Here is a 16,427-nt window from a genome sequence, read left to right as displayed (position 1 = left end):
TTCTTATGTATAATACAAATACCAAGCACTAAAGCAAGTTTTCTGTATTTTTCCATTTCCAAATGTTACCAGAACCAGTCTAGTAAACTTTATTATGTCTTTATCCTCCTATGTGGTAGTCTGTCCCAACTTCCTCCTCCTTTGATTTCACTATTCAAATGTGCAAAGAAAAATATATACAACATCAATGCTTGACTGATAAAAGAAAAGAAACATAAAAACATTTGGAAAAAGACATTTTGGTTGACTCCATTACTCAAATATAAAATAATAATAATAATAATAATAATAAGCTTAATGGACTTCGTTTTTTTATTTCTAGTATTTGAGATCGAGTTGCAGTTTCAGGTCATATACTTTTCCTGCCCCGATTATTTACTGTCCATGAGAAAGCTTGAGGATCTAAGGGCAGAAAAATGATAACATATAAATTACATAACTTTATCATGCAGCTATTATTTAAGAAAATGCTTAAAAGTTCTGTGCCTTCTGAAGACTTCAGAAAACTGTATGTGATAATTAAAAACAAAACTTTGGGATCCAGAGTTATTTGATAAACCTTTTAAAATAATGTCACTTAACAGCTGAAGCAACACTCCACAACTTTTAAGCTCTCAGACATGCATTATCTTACTTATTCCAGTATAAGGTATCAAATATCTGGAAACAAGCTGACCCATAATGAATCCTAAGAAAGATAAAAATCATTTTTCAAAATCAAAAGTAGAAAAACTATTTACTGAAATATAAATATCCTCACAGAAAATAGTAGTTTGATTTTTTCATAAAATCATATGCAATTAGTGAGTTAACAATGGCTACGCAGGCAGAGGGCAGGTAAGGGGTTCAGTTCACTAAAATAGTCTTACCTTCTGATGTTTTCCACCGCTTCCATAAATCTTCAACAGTTATATGCTTATCTTCTCTGTGCAGATGGCTGTGTTTATTAGTAGCATCTTTATATTTCATATCTTCTCTGATAAACTATAAAAGAGAAAACACTACATTAAGTAAACTTAAATGCACTATTGTAGTCTCTAACCTGAGAAACAAAATTTTGAAATCCAGTAGGTGGCAATTTTCAGGTAATAACTGGTACATTTTTGGTATTTTATATTCACATTATTCTTACATGTTTATAAAAATTTATTTAATAACATGTCTTCTACTAATCATAACAACAATAAAAATACTTATTTAGGGGCACCTGGGTGGCTCAGTTGATTAAACATCAGACTCTTGACTTTGGCTCATTTCATAATTTCATAGTTCATGGGTTCGAGCCCCATGTCAGGCTCCATGCTAAGAATGCAAAGCCTACTTGGGATTCTCTCTCTCCTTCTCTCTCTGTCTCAAAATAAATAAACTTTTAAAAGAGCAAGTACTTATTTAGTGCTCAGGTACTAAATAGTACCAGGTACTATTTTACATTACACAGTATGTCTACACACACACACACACACACACACACACACACACACACACACACACAGTCTTTTAACTTCACTGACAGTTCTGTATTATGTATTTCCATTTTATAGATGAGAAAACTAAGACCCAAAGAAGTAAAATAATTTGCCCAAGGTTGAAAAAAATCACAAACAACAGAGCTAAGTTTCCAACCCAAGCAGTCTGTTATGCTCAAAAACACAGCATACTGCCTCAATATTGTGCATTTTTACCAAATACTTAGTAATGGGGTGTTTCAAAACACAATGAATACTAATCTAACTACTAACTCGTACTTCTGTGTTCACCTACCTTTGAGGTGATTATTCATAATTGAAAGGCATTTGACTACAGTGGTCAGAACTAAAGTGTTTTATTAGACTGAAATAGATCCTCCATTAATCTTACTTTAAAATATATATGTAGAGAGGCACATGGGTGGCTCAGTTGAGCATCCAACTCTTGATTTTGGCTCAAGTCATTATCTCACCGTTCACAGGTTCAAGATCTGTGTCGGGCTCTGGGCTGACAGCATGGAGACTGCTTGGGATTCTCTCTCTGCCCCTTCCCAAAATAAATAAATATTTTTTAAAAAATTAATAAAAATAAATAAAATAGAATGTACTAAAATTTTCTTTGCTAAAAAGTTACTTCATTACACAAAATCCTTCAGATGTTCCCCACTGTCTCCCAAGCAAATAGGAAACTACTGTTTATGTTATGGCTTATATACCACTTCCCAGTCCTATCCCTGACAATCTTTTAGGCCTGATCCCTTGACACTTTCCCCATATAAACTCATTACTCTAATTATATGAAACAAATATTTTTTTATATTATTATGCTTTTTCTATCTCATTTCTGATGTTTCTTGTTTTGGTATTATTTTACTCGGTATCTTTATCAATTTTTCCAATTTTAAAAATATAAGATCATATAAAAGATTATTTCAGAAATCCATAATTCAGAAAGTGAAAATCCCAACTCCCTAGAACTCCGAACCCCCGAGGCATATTTTTCTGACTTTTATATGCTGACAACGAACATCATCTTCAAAGGGCAAGTTTTATTTTTGTATTGTTTTCTACTGAAACTAAAAAAAAAAAATAATAATAATAATAATAATAGCTGTGTAACACTGGAATATCATTTCACTTTTCTGAGCTTTAATAACCTCGGTTATAAAATAAGAAAAAACATTTTAGGATCAACACTACCACTCAACACGTGGTCGTGGGACTGGTGTCAGGCAGCAAGCTGATGCCCGTCTACAACATGTATAGAAATGGAGAGAAGCCATTTAGAAACCTTTATAGCAATTACACATTTTCAAAAAAAATCTGACCCAAGCTCATGACAAATGTATTTACCATGTAGGCCCTATCCGTAATGAATTGGAAATGAAAACTCTGGTCCTTCACCACAGATAATTTGAAAAGCAGGTACCTAGGTCTATTACTTATGTATTCTGCTGTTCTACGTAGTGCCTCACTCTTGTTTTCTAAATACCGTTTTTAAAAGTGACTTTTAAAGAAGCCTGCCTCATTGCTCCAACTCTTGCCTATTTCTATTTCATATTTTCTAGTTTCCTCTTTCTGCCCGTTCCTCTTTGCTCTTCCTGATACCTCCAAAATCTAGTAGGTATGCCTGAAAAAGTCAATGCCACTGAGACGTTCAGAAGCTGCCCCTAGCATGGAAAAGGTTCAGGAGCTAGAGAGAAATTCTATATTGAAAAGCATGATGATGAAACAAGCAGGGAGGAAGCCTGCATTGGAAAGAGTCCAGCCACTTGGAACATATGGCAACTGTTTCATATTTGTGATACATGAAAAAGAGAAAAACAATCTCCTCGGAAATTCTCTACATCACATGAACACAATCTAAAAGAGTTCTGTGGCTTTAGGATCAATCTATTTTGGAAAATAAGCTAATTTCCATACATGGATTAGATAAGGCATTCTAGCTAGTGAGTCATTTTAGAAAGCCTACAATGTGTAGAGATATCTGCCAAAATACGTGCTTCACAGAAGAAAAGCAATGGGTGCCTCGGACGCTCAGCTGGTTGGGCACTCGACTCTTAACTTCAGTTCAGGTGATGATCTCACAGCTCCTGGGACTGAGCCCCACACTGGACTTCTGCGCTGACAGGTGGAACCTGCTTGGAATTCTGTCTCTCTCTGCCCCTCCCCCCTCCTGCTCTCTCTTAAAAAATAAACACTTAAAAATAAAATAAATAAAAGAATTAAGGGATCAAAAAGCAATTTAAAAAAAGCTGATGAAGATTATCAATAGCTCACTTAATGTAAAAGAACTATCTGGTTTCTAAGAAAGTTGGGTCAAAACTAAATAAATGAACAGAGTTATATTTTCCCTGGAATCATCATTTAAAAAGTAAGATATGCTTCTGTTTTAAAACTTGACCCCAAGATAATACAATTCATAACAAACCACATAAAAGCGTAGTCTATATCTCCTATGTCTTCAACATTTTGATCACAAATGTGACTAGAAAACACTAGAATTACCTTATGTTGAAATTAAGCTGGAAATTTTTTAACTCAACCAAACATACTAAAACTCGTCAGCTTCTGATAAACTCTTTCCAATATCCTACCAACCATTCTGACTGTTCAAACTTTTCTATGACTTCATAAAGAAGTATAAATTGTAGAAATGAGACAGGCTAACAGAAGAAATTTTAAGAGCAGTTACCAATAACTGGAAATGCATGAGAAAAGGACAAACATTTCTTATTTGTTGAAATCTTTGAATTAAGAAATTGGAAAAGACTCTGAAATTCTATGAGGTAAATCTTCAAATAATGTACTGCAAATTACATTAGAGTTCCTGGGTAAACATATCCAATTATGCACCTAATTAAACCTACCATAGGAAAGTCTGAATTGACAATACAAATACAGAAGTACTCAAATAAATGACTACTGAATACTCTTTTCAAAAACATTCACCTAGATGATTCTTTTAAATCTATTCTTCCAGTACCATCACGGCATTTACATACCCAGTTTCAGGAAGTTAACTTTTAGATGATAAGCTGATTTCAGTTCCTTGTATGTCTAATATATATATTCGTTGTATTTTGTGTTTATATTTTATATTGTGATGAAATGTATTTTTTTGTTTTTATTATATTTGCATTTGTATTTTTCTATTAGTGCTGTTAATTTTTTGGTAGCGCTTAACAAAGTCTGATATAGACTAGTGTAGTCATATTTGAGGGCCCTTTTCAGTCTGTACCTCTTTCCCTGCCAACATCAGTGTAGCTCATCCTTCCTCAACCTATCACCCACTGCCACAGCCCTGTGACTAAGGGATGGACACTTGACCCAGAAGAAAACAATCCAGAGCATGATCAGGATGAAAGGATTGTATTTCACAAGAAACTGCAATTCTGACCATAAAAGGCTAGGTCACTTGGTGATGGTTCTGGATTTTTAAGGTGATAAGGAAACTGGTGTCGAAGGTACCACTTTATGAACAGTCGAGACGAACCACATACAGAAGTCAAAACGCAAGGGAGAAAAAAATTAAAGAGACACAGCGAGAAAGAAACAGCACCAGGAACTGGCTCTGATTCTCGAGGACTTCCAGTTTCAGTTCCTCCGGAGGCCTGGGCTACACAACTCTTGTCCTGACTGCCATCACATAACAATGATACATAAGTGTTTCCCCTTTTATTTTTAAATAACATTAAGATCCCAAAACCCAGGGAGAGGTGATTTACTATCACAGTTAAGCAATCAGACTCTGGAGTGTGACAGACTATATTCAAAACCTGACTCTACTACTTATATTCTTTTTAGCCTCCTATTTCTCCTCTGTACGGTGAGGAAAATAAAATTACCTAACACAAATGGTTATGAAGGAAATTAATTTAAAAATGCATACCTAGTACACAGGAGTGTTAGACAATAAAAATAATTAGAGTGGTTTTATATATCAAAGTTATTACTGCTGTTCAGGTTTAAAGCCTGAATAAACTACTTTCACCTTAAGTAGTCTGGTAGGTTTAATATACATTTTGGAAAGTATTAGACATTTATAAATCTAAGATTTCCCAATATTTTTAAGACTACCTTTTCAGACCTCTGAAACAAAATACATAGCACAGAGATGAAGAGGAAAACCACAGTCTTTTCAGGGACGATGTAAGCAGAGATCTTCCCAAAGGACACCTGTCATCAAAACAACAGTGTCCAAGGTCTGATATGTGACTCAGTTAAAGTAACTGGGTTCCAGGGCATCTGGGTGACTCAGTTGGTTAAATGTCCAACTCCTGATTTTGGCTTAAGTCATGACCTCGCAGTTCTTAAGTTTGAGCCCCCATCCAGCTCTGAACTGACAGTGTGGCTCTTCCTCGCTCCCACTCCCCAAAATAAATAAACTTTAAAAAAAAAGAATACTAAATACCTTAGTATAATGTCTAAGGAGCAAGAACGCATAACCAGACAGGACCACTGTTATTCTCACTTGTAAAGATGAAAAACTAAGGCCAAGGGAGGGTTGGCAATTCATTCCATTTCATATAGTTATTCAGGAAACTTAATACCAAAGTAAATTTTAAAGAATTCCAAAGTTTAAGTCCTTTACCACTATTCACACCATCATCCTAACCTGAAAAATGCACTGATTCCCAAATTCTTAGAAATGATAAAGCATGAATTGTCCATGTTTCCTCATCCCAAAAGTGAACACAGTGGTTGAGAGCACAGACTCAATCTTTATACCGCAGATATCTTGAATTTACTATTTGCCATATAACTTTAGTAAGTTACTTTCCTCTCTCTTGAAGTTTCAGTTTTTTCATCAGAGTAAGAGTCATACATCAAAAGGCATGAGGATTAAGTGATTTATTTCATATGAAGTGTAAAGAACAGTGCTTGGTATATAGTAAACACTCAACAAGTCAGCTACTTCATGTAAACCATCTTTTAAAATAATGAGTTAAATCTGTGCCTTCATTTGCACACTCTGTATCATTTCTTGAAATGGTGAAAGATGACTCTGAGGCACTACACATCACCATCAGTGATAATCACTGATCTAAGAAGTATATCCACAGAGCAGTAATATCAAATCCTCTCAAAACTCCCCACAAAGAATGTTGTAACGATGCAGGGATATGGGCTAGTGCTGAGATCTTTTTGTCTTAATAACTTCGATCTTCTCATCTAAGACAAATGATGACACTTACATAGAACCTAAGATAACACAGGCAAACTGGGACATGTTTTCATGAAATTACAAATGAAAAAAGGTAAATCAATTAACATCTGAGAAAAAATTCTTCAGATCCTAAATTCAATTTTTTTCCCCAAACATTAAAATTTTATACTAATGGAAACTTCAAGCTGATCTGGACAGTTTCTACATCTTAACTTTACATTTCTGTGCAGTTGCTACAGTACCTTTTCAGCCCTTAATCTGACTCCCTAAATTTCCAACATCAAAAACCCATCAGTCAATCTTCAGTTTACCCATAATAAGTGCACTAATGACCTCCTTTAGATTCTGTTCTCAGAAAAGCTCAGAGTTCAACTGGCCTCATAATGACTCTCAACACTATTTAAGCTAGACCATAGCCTTTTACACGCTAGCTGGAGAACTTACCCATTATTTATGATGCTAGTTCAACTGGATGCTCAGATGATAGATGATAAGACGAAAGAGTCAAACAACTAATTTACAAAGAATTGTAAAACACAATGTCTTTATGAGCTAAAGTATGCTAGTATGTTTTATAGGAACCAATACACCTATATAATGAATACTCTTCAAGATTATCATTGATTATAATCCAAAAATCTCTAACCAAACTATGATTCTATCAGTCTATCCAATAGTAAATAAATAAATAAGGTCATGAACATCAAGACGACAAAGTACAGTGATCCCTGGAGACTATAAACAAAGTATGCTCTGTGGCTGCCCTAAATTAATTCCTAAAGAGAACTTCCAGAACTTTCAGGATAATGCACACAAAGAGGGAACCAGGCAGAGATCGGCAGCCTTCTGAGTTGAAGAGATGTAAGTGGGGCGCTGGTGAGAACTAAGGAGGTAGGGATTATAGGACTCAGTACAGAGAAGAGTTAACTGCACAGAGAGGGAAGCCTGGATTACCTTTAAAAAAAAGAAAAGAAAAAAAAAAAAGGCTGCCTTGACTCTTTAGTGACTACTGATCAGCCCATACGTATGAGGAAGCCACAGAAAGCCAAGGAAAGAAGATACACAAAAAATGTAGAGGAAACAATCTCTGAAGATTACAGCAGGGAATAGTGCTTGTTCCAATAAGACTGAGTGAAAATCTCAGCATTTATGGGAAAGATTTTGCCTCAGAAGTGAGGAACACAACCCCAGACTAAATTCTACATTGATTTTGCCAAAACAGCTTATAAATACAAGGCAAGGGGATTAAAGTATTCCCAAGTAACCTAACCCTGTCCTAGAATAAAGCTTAAGAACACTTCTATGTATACAAAATTCTCAGTACACAAAACAAGGTAAAATCTACTATGTCTGGCATCCAATGAAAAATTACCAGATATGCTAAGATACAGAAAAATACAACCCAAAACTAGGAGAAAATTCAATCAAAGACAATTCACAAATGGCAAAGATGAATTAGTGAACCAAGTTATTAAAATAGTTATTACAGCTATATTCTATATATTCAAGAAGCTGAAGTAAATACTGACTGTGTTAATGGATACAAGATTAAAGTGTTTTTTAAAAGACCCAAATCTAAATTCTAAACATTAAAACTATAAGGACTGAGATGAAAAATACACTAAATGAGATTAATAATCAACATGACAGACTAAACTATCAGCAAACCTCAACACAATAAGCATGAGAAACTATCCAAATCAGAGAGTGAGCTGTGGGGCAACTTCAAACAGCAGGTGTAATTGGAGTCCATAAAGAGCCAAGAAGGAGTGACAAAAAAAGTATACTTCAAGAAATAATGGCCGAAATTTTTCCAAATTTTATTAAAACTATAAACCCACAGATCCCAGAAGACCAATATACCTCAAGACAAGAAACATAAAGAAAACTACACCAATACACATCATAATCTAATAGCTTAAAGTCAGGAATAAAAGAGTAATCTAAAAGCAACTGGGTAGGGGCGCCTGGGTGGCTTAGTCGGTTGAGCGTCCGACTTTCGCTTAGGTCATGATCTCGCGGTTCGTGGGTTCGAGCCCCGCGTCGGGCTCTGTGCTGACTGCCAGCTCAGAGCCTGGAGCCTATTTCAGAGTCTTTGTCTCCCTCTCTCTCTGACCCTCCCCTGCTCACGCTGTCTCTCTCTCTCCTAGAAATAAATAAAAGAAAACATTAAAAAAAATAAAAAAATAAAATAAAATAAAATAGAATAAAATAAAATAAAAGCAACCGGGTGGGGGAGAGGAGATGAAAACACAGGAGGTGCAGGGGAACAGAGATAAGGAGGATGGCAGAATTGGTGTCAGACAAAATACAATCCAGAGACCACTTAGGAAACATATTTAAGGTATGAAAGAAAAAACTGTTAACCTACGATTCTTACCCAGCAAAAACAGCTTCCAAAGATGCAGGCAAAACAAAAACTTTTTCGGACATACACACAGTCAGGGTTTATCACAGGAAGTCCTGCACTGCTAGAAATGTTTCTAAAAGCCCTACAAGGAGAAGGAGAATAATACTAGATGGAAATCTGAGCATAGTAAGAACAGTTTTGAAGGCGTAACAGAGGCAAAAGCTTAAGTGAGTTCAAGAATGAGATGAGAAAACCAGTACAGAAATCCTTCTGAGGGAACTTGTTGGAAAAAGAGAAGAAAGATTTTGGGCAATAACCAAAGGGAGAAATAGAGTCGGAAGTTTTTATATTCTGCGTTTATGAGGTGCCAAACAATGGCAGGTTTGAGTCAGATGGGAAAGATCAGCAGGACACGGAACACTGCTGAAGCACTGTCCTAGGGTTGCCCACAGGAGACGAGATGAAGTGCCTGGGTGGAAGAATTCACCTTTGCAAGGAGCACAAACAGTGAATCAATCAACAGGAACAGGAGAGAACACCTAGTTTACAGCCAGGCATGAAGGCGGAGGCGCCTCCCCCCGTTAGCCCTGTATGGCCTCTGCCATGGAGAGAGGAAAGAACCTCCCTAGCCCAATCCTAAGGTCTCTGGTTAGTTATCACACAATTGGGATAAGATTTTAAACATACTCCAAAGTACAGGAAATAAAGTAGCAGGGGGAAGGAAAAGGAACATTACTGACCAATCACGCTTAAAAGATTTTATAGCAACACAAAGATTTCTCTTCTCTATCTCCTACACAAGAAAGTAACAGTTTCAAAATCTGAGGGTCAAAATGTCACAACTATATAGGAACTAGGATGATAGATACATGGGTATATACATTTGTCAAAATTCATGAAACTGTATAGCTAAAATTTCTGCACTGATTTCAATGTAAAATATACCTCAAATATTTAAACCGTCAAGAAATTCATTATCTTTCAGAGGCACAATTTTATTCATTAAAATGATATTATTTAAATTCGCTGCTCATCTCTCATAATCGTTAAACCAACCTTTAAGAGATAAATTTGCCATACATTATACTTTTTAAATGCCTTTTTATCATTGTTTGGTTTTTCAGGGTTGAAGAGTTTAAAATACTTCTATCAGTGAGATTCAGGGATGCAACTATAACCCATTTCTTTGTGATTTTTGGTTGTTTTATTTTGTCCTAACAGAGACTGTATTGGTTGTCCTAAGGATCAGCACACAGACATTTCAATGTGTATGCGACTCTTCACATACATACCAAAAACCTAAAAATCATGCACTTATGACTCTTTTCTAAGGAGCTATTCTGGTGACTTTCCAGCTTAAAATTTGGAGGCAAATTTTCCTTAACAGGATATCAAGTATCAGTATCTTCATATATTACACAATGTTATGTCCCACTAATTCACAATTTAGTATCATATACACTACACACTCAAATTGTGATCTGTCACAGCACACTAACAACGTTGCTGGGAAAGCTGCAGCAGGATGACCGAAGATGTTACAGAATGGACAGAGCTAGGGCCCGAGAGCCAAGATTTCAAGAAGCAGTTTCCCTGAAGAAACAATTCTACCAAAAGCAACAGAGGAACAGAAATCTCTTTAAATGTTCAAGATATATTAAATGCATGACTGACATCTAGTTGCCACTTAATATGCTTTGTGTTATAAGATATAAAAACTAGCCCCACCTACGGAGGATCAGGCTGACACCCAAGACCATCAAAGCTCCCCACACTCAATATCCCACTAGTTCCCGGCTGTGCCAAAAAATAAACAGCCAGCAAATGACTTCACTTCTTTAAAAAAGCAATTACATGTAAAAAATGGGATAAGGTGGGATTCTCTCCTGAACACTGTTTGCAGAGCTATTAAAAAACTTGCATCTAGGGGCGCCTGGGTGGCTTAGTCGGTTAGGCGTCCGACTTTCGCTTAGGTCATGATCTCGCGGTTCGTGGGTTCGAGCCCCGCGTCGGGCTCTGTGCTGACTTCCAGCTCAGAGCCTGGAGCCTATTTCAGAGTCTTTGTCTCCCTCTCTCTCTGACCCTCCCCTGCTCACGCTGTCTCTCTCTCTCCTAGAAATAAATAAAAGAAAACATTAAAAAAAATAAAAAAATAAAATAAAATAAAATAGAATAAAATAAAATAAAAGCAACCGGGTGGGGGAGAGGAGATGAAAACACAGGAGGTGCAGGGGAACAGAGATAAGGAGGATGGCAGAATTGGTGTCAGACAAAATACAATCCAGAGACCACTTAGGAAACATATTTAAGGTATGAAAGAAAAAACTGTTAACCTACGATTCTTACCCAGCAAAAACAGCTTCCAAAGATGCAGGCAAAACAAAAACTTTTTCGGACATACACACAGTCAGGGTTTATCACAGGAAGTCCTGCACTGCTAGAAATGTTTCTAAAAGCCCTACAAGGAGAAGGAGAATAATACTAGATGGAAATCTGAGCATAGTAAGAACAGTTTTGAAGGCGTAACAGAGGCAAAAGCTTAAGTGAGTTCAAGAATGAGATGAGAAAACCAGTACAGAAATCCTTCTGAGGGAACTTGTTGGAAAAAGAGAAGAAAGATTTTGGGCAATAACCAAAGGGAGAAATAGAGTCGGAAGTTTTTATATTCTGCGTTTATGAGGTGCCAAACAATGGCAGGTTTGAGTCAGATGGGAAAGATCAGCAGGACACGGAACACTGCTGAAGCACTGTCCTAGGGTTGCCCACAGGAGACGAGATGAAGTGCCTGGGTGGAAGAATTCACCTTTGCAAGGAGCACAAACAGTGAATCAATCAACAGGAACAGGAGAGAACACCTAGTTTACAGCCAGGCATGAAGGCGGAGGCGCCTCCCCCCGTTAGCCCTGTATGGCCTCTGCCATGGAGAGAGGAAAGAACCTCCCTAGCCCAATCCTAAGGTCTCTGGTTAGTTATCACACAATTGGGATAAGATTTTAAACATACTCCAAAGTACAGGAAATAAAGTAGCAGGGGGAAGGAAAAGGAACATTACTGACCAATCACGCTTAAAAGATTTTATAGCAACACAAAGATTTCTCTTCTCTATCTCCTACACAAGAAAGTAACAGTTTCAAAATCTGAGGGTCAAAATGTCACAACTATATAGGAACTAGGATGATAGATACATGGGTATATACATTTGTCAAAATTCATGAAACTGTATAGCTAAAATTTCTGCACTGATTTCAATGTAAAATATACCTCAAATATTTAAACCGTCAAGAAATTCATTATCTTTCAGAGGCACAATTTTATTCATTAAAATGATATTATTTAAATTCGCTGCTCATCTCTCATAATCGTTAAACCAACCTTTAAGAGATAAATTTGCCATACATTATACTTTTTAAATGCCTTTTTATCATTGTTTGGTTTTTCAGGGTTGAAGAGTTTAAAATACTTCTATCAGTGAGATTCAGGGATGCAACTATAACCCATTTCTTTGTGATTTTTGGTTGTTTTATTTTGTCCTAACAGAGACTGTATTGGTTGTCCTAAGGATCAGCACACAGACATTTCAATGTGTATGCGACTCTTCACATACATACCAAAAACCTAAAAATCATGCACTTATGACTCTTTTCTAAGGAGCTATTCTGGTGACTTTCCAGCTTAAAATTTGGAGGCAAATTTTCCTTAACAGGATATCAAGTATCAGTATCTTCATATATTACACAATGTTATGTCCCACTAATTCACAATTTAGTATCATATACACTACACACTCAAATTGTGATCTGTCACAGCACACTAACAACGTTGCTGGGAAAGCTGCAGCAGGATGACCGAAGATGTTACAGAATGGACAGAGCTAGGGCCCGAGAGCCAAGATTTCAAGAAGCAGTTTCCCTGAAGAAACAATTCTACCAAAAGCAACAGAGGAACAGAAATCTCTTTAAATGTTCAAGATATATTAAATGCATGACTGACATCTAGTTGCCACTTAATATGCTTTGTGTTATAAGATATAAAAACTAGCCCCACCTACGGAGGATCAGGCTGACACCCAAGACCATCAAAGCTCCCCACACTCAATATCCCACTAGTTCCCGGCTGTGCCAAAAAATAAACAGCCAGCAAATGACTTCACTTCTTTAAAAAAGCAATTACATGTAAAAAATGGGATAAGGTGGGATTCTCTCCTGAACACTGTTTGCAGAGCTATTAAAAAACTTGCATCTAGGGGCGCCTGGGTGGCTTAGTCGGTTAGGCGTCCGACTTTCGCTTAGGTCATGATCTCGCGGTTCGTGGGTTCGAGCCCCGCGTCGGGCTCTGTGCTGACTGCCAGCTCGGAGCCTGGAGCCTGTTTCAGTCTGTGACTCCCTCTCTCTCTGACCCTCCCCTGCTCACGCTGTCTCTCTCTCTCTCTCTCCTAGAAATAAATAAAAAATATTTGGGGGAAAAAAAAAAAAAACAAACCCTGCATCTACCCAACAGTGCCTCCAGAGCGTTTAAGAAGGGAGGCAGGGGCACCGGTAAGGACCGGCGCGGCACTCCTCAGGCTGAGCTGCTTCCTCTCCTGCTGCATCAGAGGCAACTCTCCTCACCTTTAGTTTCCGTCTTCCACGGGGAAGTCTCCTCTGGTTTCTTAGTTAGCCACTTCAGCCTTTGTCTTTTTGCTCCCCTTTTCCCTTTCATTTGCGCTTCTTTATCTGAAGATTTATCCTTTCCTGCTGCCATTTTTGGCTTGGTTTCCACTTCTGCAGAATAAGGTTTAGGTGGAAATCTTGCTGATGCTCCTCTTGGGCTCTTCCTTCGCTGCTCCTTCAGCAGACTTGATCTTTCTCCTGGGCAGGCGTGGGCCGGGCACACGCAGCCCCTGGTGTGCCGCACCCCCTTCACAAAGCTGCAGTGCCCAACACCTGCCACTTCTCCGGCCCCCTGGCTGCTGGGACCTCTGTGACTCATTTCGTTGAAGGTGAGGATCCTATAGTGGTATTCCTAATTCTCTGAACATGACAATCCTAACTAGGAGGCTTCTTTGGCCTAGTTACTATCTACAGAAGGGAGTTTAATCTCCCTTCTACCACCACATACATATACTATGTACCTAATGAGAGACAGGTAAAACACAGAGTTGGCTGACAGAAGGAAATGAAACGAAAATAAGGGTTAAACTAAACTATAAAGCAACAAATCCCATACTGGAAAAAACAAATGCAAGAGACTTTTCTGGCTTAGAAGAGTAACAGAAAAAAAACAAACACATAAACACACATTCACACACGCACACACATACACACACTAAAATAAAATAGGGAAGACTGCTGGAATGACATTCTATATGGATGGATGGATGAAGAACTATATGGATGATATTCTGTTTCGGCTAAATCTTAAAATTAATCTTATGAGCTGGATACAATTAAAATGGAAAAGAGACAGAGAAATTATGAGTGAAATGCCTCTCCAGGCATAAGAATATGGGATGTGTACAAAGAGGAGTCTGCCAGCAGTTACTCTGGTTAGAGGAGACAGTGCATCAAGAAGCTGAAGAGTAAATGACAATGGCTAGAAGGATAGATTATGACCAAACTACAAAAGGTCTTAAATGACAAATGAAGAAGTCTAGGCTATGTGGTAGACTCCAGTAGTGATTCTCACAGTGTGGTCACTGCACCAGCCATGTCAGCACCATCTGGGAACATGTCAGCAAGTCAAATTCTTGGGTCTCATCCCAGACCTACTGAACCAGAAATTCTGGAGTTAAAACTTGTGTTTCAACATATCCTCCAGGTAATCCTGCTGCAACTACAGCTTGATACGACTGACCTATAAAGATCCAATAGAAAATTTTGAGTGGGGGGAAGGAGAAAAACAAAATATGTTCTAAAGTGTTCTAATCAAGTAGTAACAGTTGAAATGGATTTTAAAGGGGGAAAAGACTGACAAGGGCAAGACAGGCCAGAAACCAAAGAATATAACAACCCAGAGAGGAGACAAGACTGCAGACAAAGATGAGACTGGAGCACCAAGCCTGAGTTGTAGGTAAGACAGGGTTACCATCAACAAAAAGAATATAAAAGACAACTGACGAATGGCTCAAGAAGATGTGGTTTATCGGGGCGCCTGGGTGGCTTAGTCTGTTAATCGTCCGACTTTCGCTTAGGTCATGATCTCGCGGTTCGTGGGTTCGAGCCCCGCGTCGGGCTCTGTGCTGACTGCCAGCTCAGAGCCTGGAGCCTGTTTCAGTCTGTGACTCCCTCTCTCTCTGACCCTCCCCTGCTCACGCTGTCTCTCTCTCTCTCTCTCTCTCTCCTAGAAATAAATAAAAATATTAAAAAAAAAAAAAAAAGAAGATGTGGTTTATCTATACAATGGAATACTACATGGCAATGAGAAAGAATGAAATCTGGCCATGTGTAGCAACATGGATGGAACTCGAGGGTGTTATGCTGAGTGAAATTAAGCCAGGCAGAGAAGGACAGATACCAGATGTTTTCACTTATAAGTGGAACAGGAGAAACTTAACAGAGGACTATGGGGGAGGGGAAGGGGGAAAAGTAGTGGAGGAGAGGGAGGGAGGCAAACTATAAGAGACTCTTGAATACTGAGAACAAACTGAGGGCTGATGGGGGTGGGGGGGAGGGGAAAGGGGGTGATGGGCATGGAGGAGGGCACTTGTGGGGATGAGCACTGGAAACCAACTTGACAATAAACTATAAAGAAAAAAAGAGAAAGAAAAAATAACAAAGACAAAAAACAGTATGTTTTTAACTTTTTAAAATTTTTTAGAAGTTTATTTATTTTAGAGAGAGACAGAATTTGGAAGGGGCAGAGAGAGAGGGAGAAAGAACCCCAGGCAGGCTCTGCACTGGCAGCACAGAGCCCAACATGGGGCTAGAAGCCACAAACCATGAGCTCATGACCTGAGATGAAACCAAGAACTGGATGCTCAAGTCCTTGAGCCACCCAGGCACGCCAACAATATTTGTTTCTAAGTATTTCTTTTTGAGAGTACAAGAAAGCATGGAGGAGGGGCAGAGAATGGGAGAGAGAGTCCCAAGCAGGGTCTGCACCATCAGCATAGAGCCCAAGGCAAGGCTTGGAACTCACAAACCATGAGATCATGACCTGAGCCAAAATCAAGAGTTGGACCCTTAATTGACTAAGCCACCCAGGCAACCCTAGAAAACAGTATTTTGAGGAAGGCAGTGGTTGGTTCATCGTGAGTTTTTCTAGAAAGGAAAACAAAGAAATACAGCAATGTATTTTCTGTTAGAGATCCTAGCAAACAAAATGTGAGAATGGATTTCACTACAGATGTCAGAACTAAGCTTATACAAAAAAGATAATTAAAGCCATGAGCCTGAATAAAACTTCCTAGGAAGGGGAAGGAAGGGAGGGAGGAAGGAAGGAAGAAAGGGAGGGAGGGGCCGGC

At 38.2% G+C, this 16,427-nt stretch overlaps 1 protein-coding gene across 2 annotated transcripts in view; it reads right to left on the bottom strand.

The window, feature by feature from the left end:
• The window catches only part of STIM2 (stromal interaction molecule 2), a 151,593-nt gene that overhangs the window by 57,464 nt on the left and 77,702 nt on the right, over window positions 1–16,427 (bottom strand). For both annotated transcript variants that reach the window (XM_039236643.1, XM_039236644.1), the window contains exon 3: window positions 870–984. In XM_039236643.1, the coding sequence (XP_039092574.1) occupies window positions 870–984 (115 nt within the window). The remainder of the gene's footprint in view (window positions 1–869; window positions 985–16,427) is intronic.

The sequence above is a fragment of the Hyaena hyaena genome, unplaced genomic scaffold (genome assembly GCF_003009895.1).
Source record: "Hyaena hyaena isolate Hyena2069 unplaced genomic scaffold, ASM300989v1 scaffold_114, whole genome shotgun sequence".
NCBI classification, from domain to species: domain Eukaryota; kingdom Metazoa; phylum Chordata; class Mammalia; order Carnivora; family Hyaenidae; genus Hyaena; species Hyaena hyaena.
This window is presented reverse-complemented; position numbering and strand designations above follow the sequence as displayed.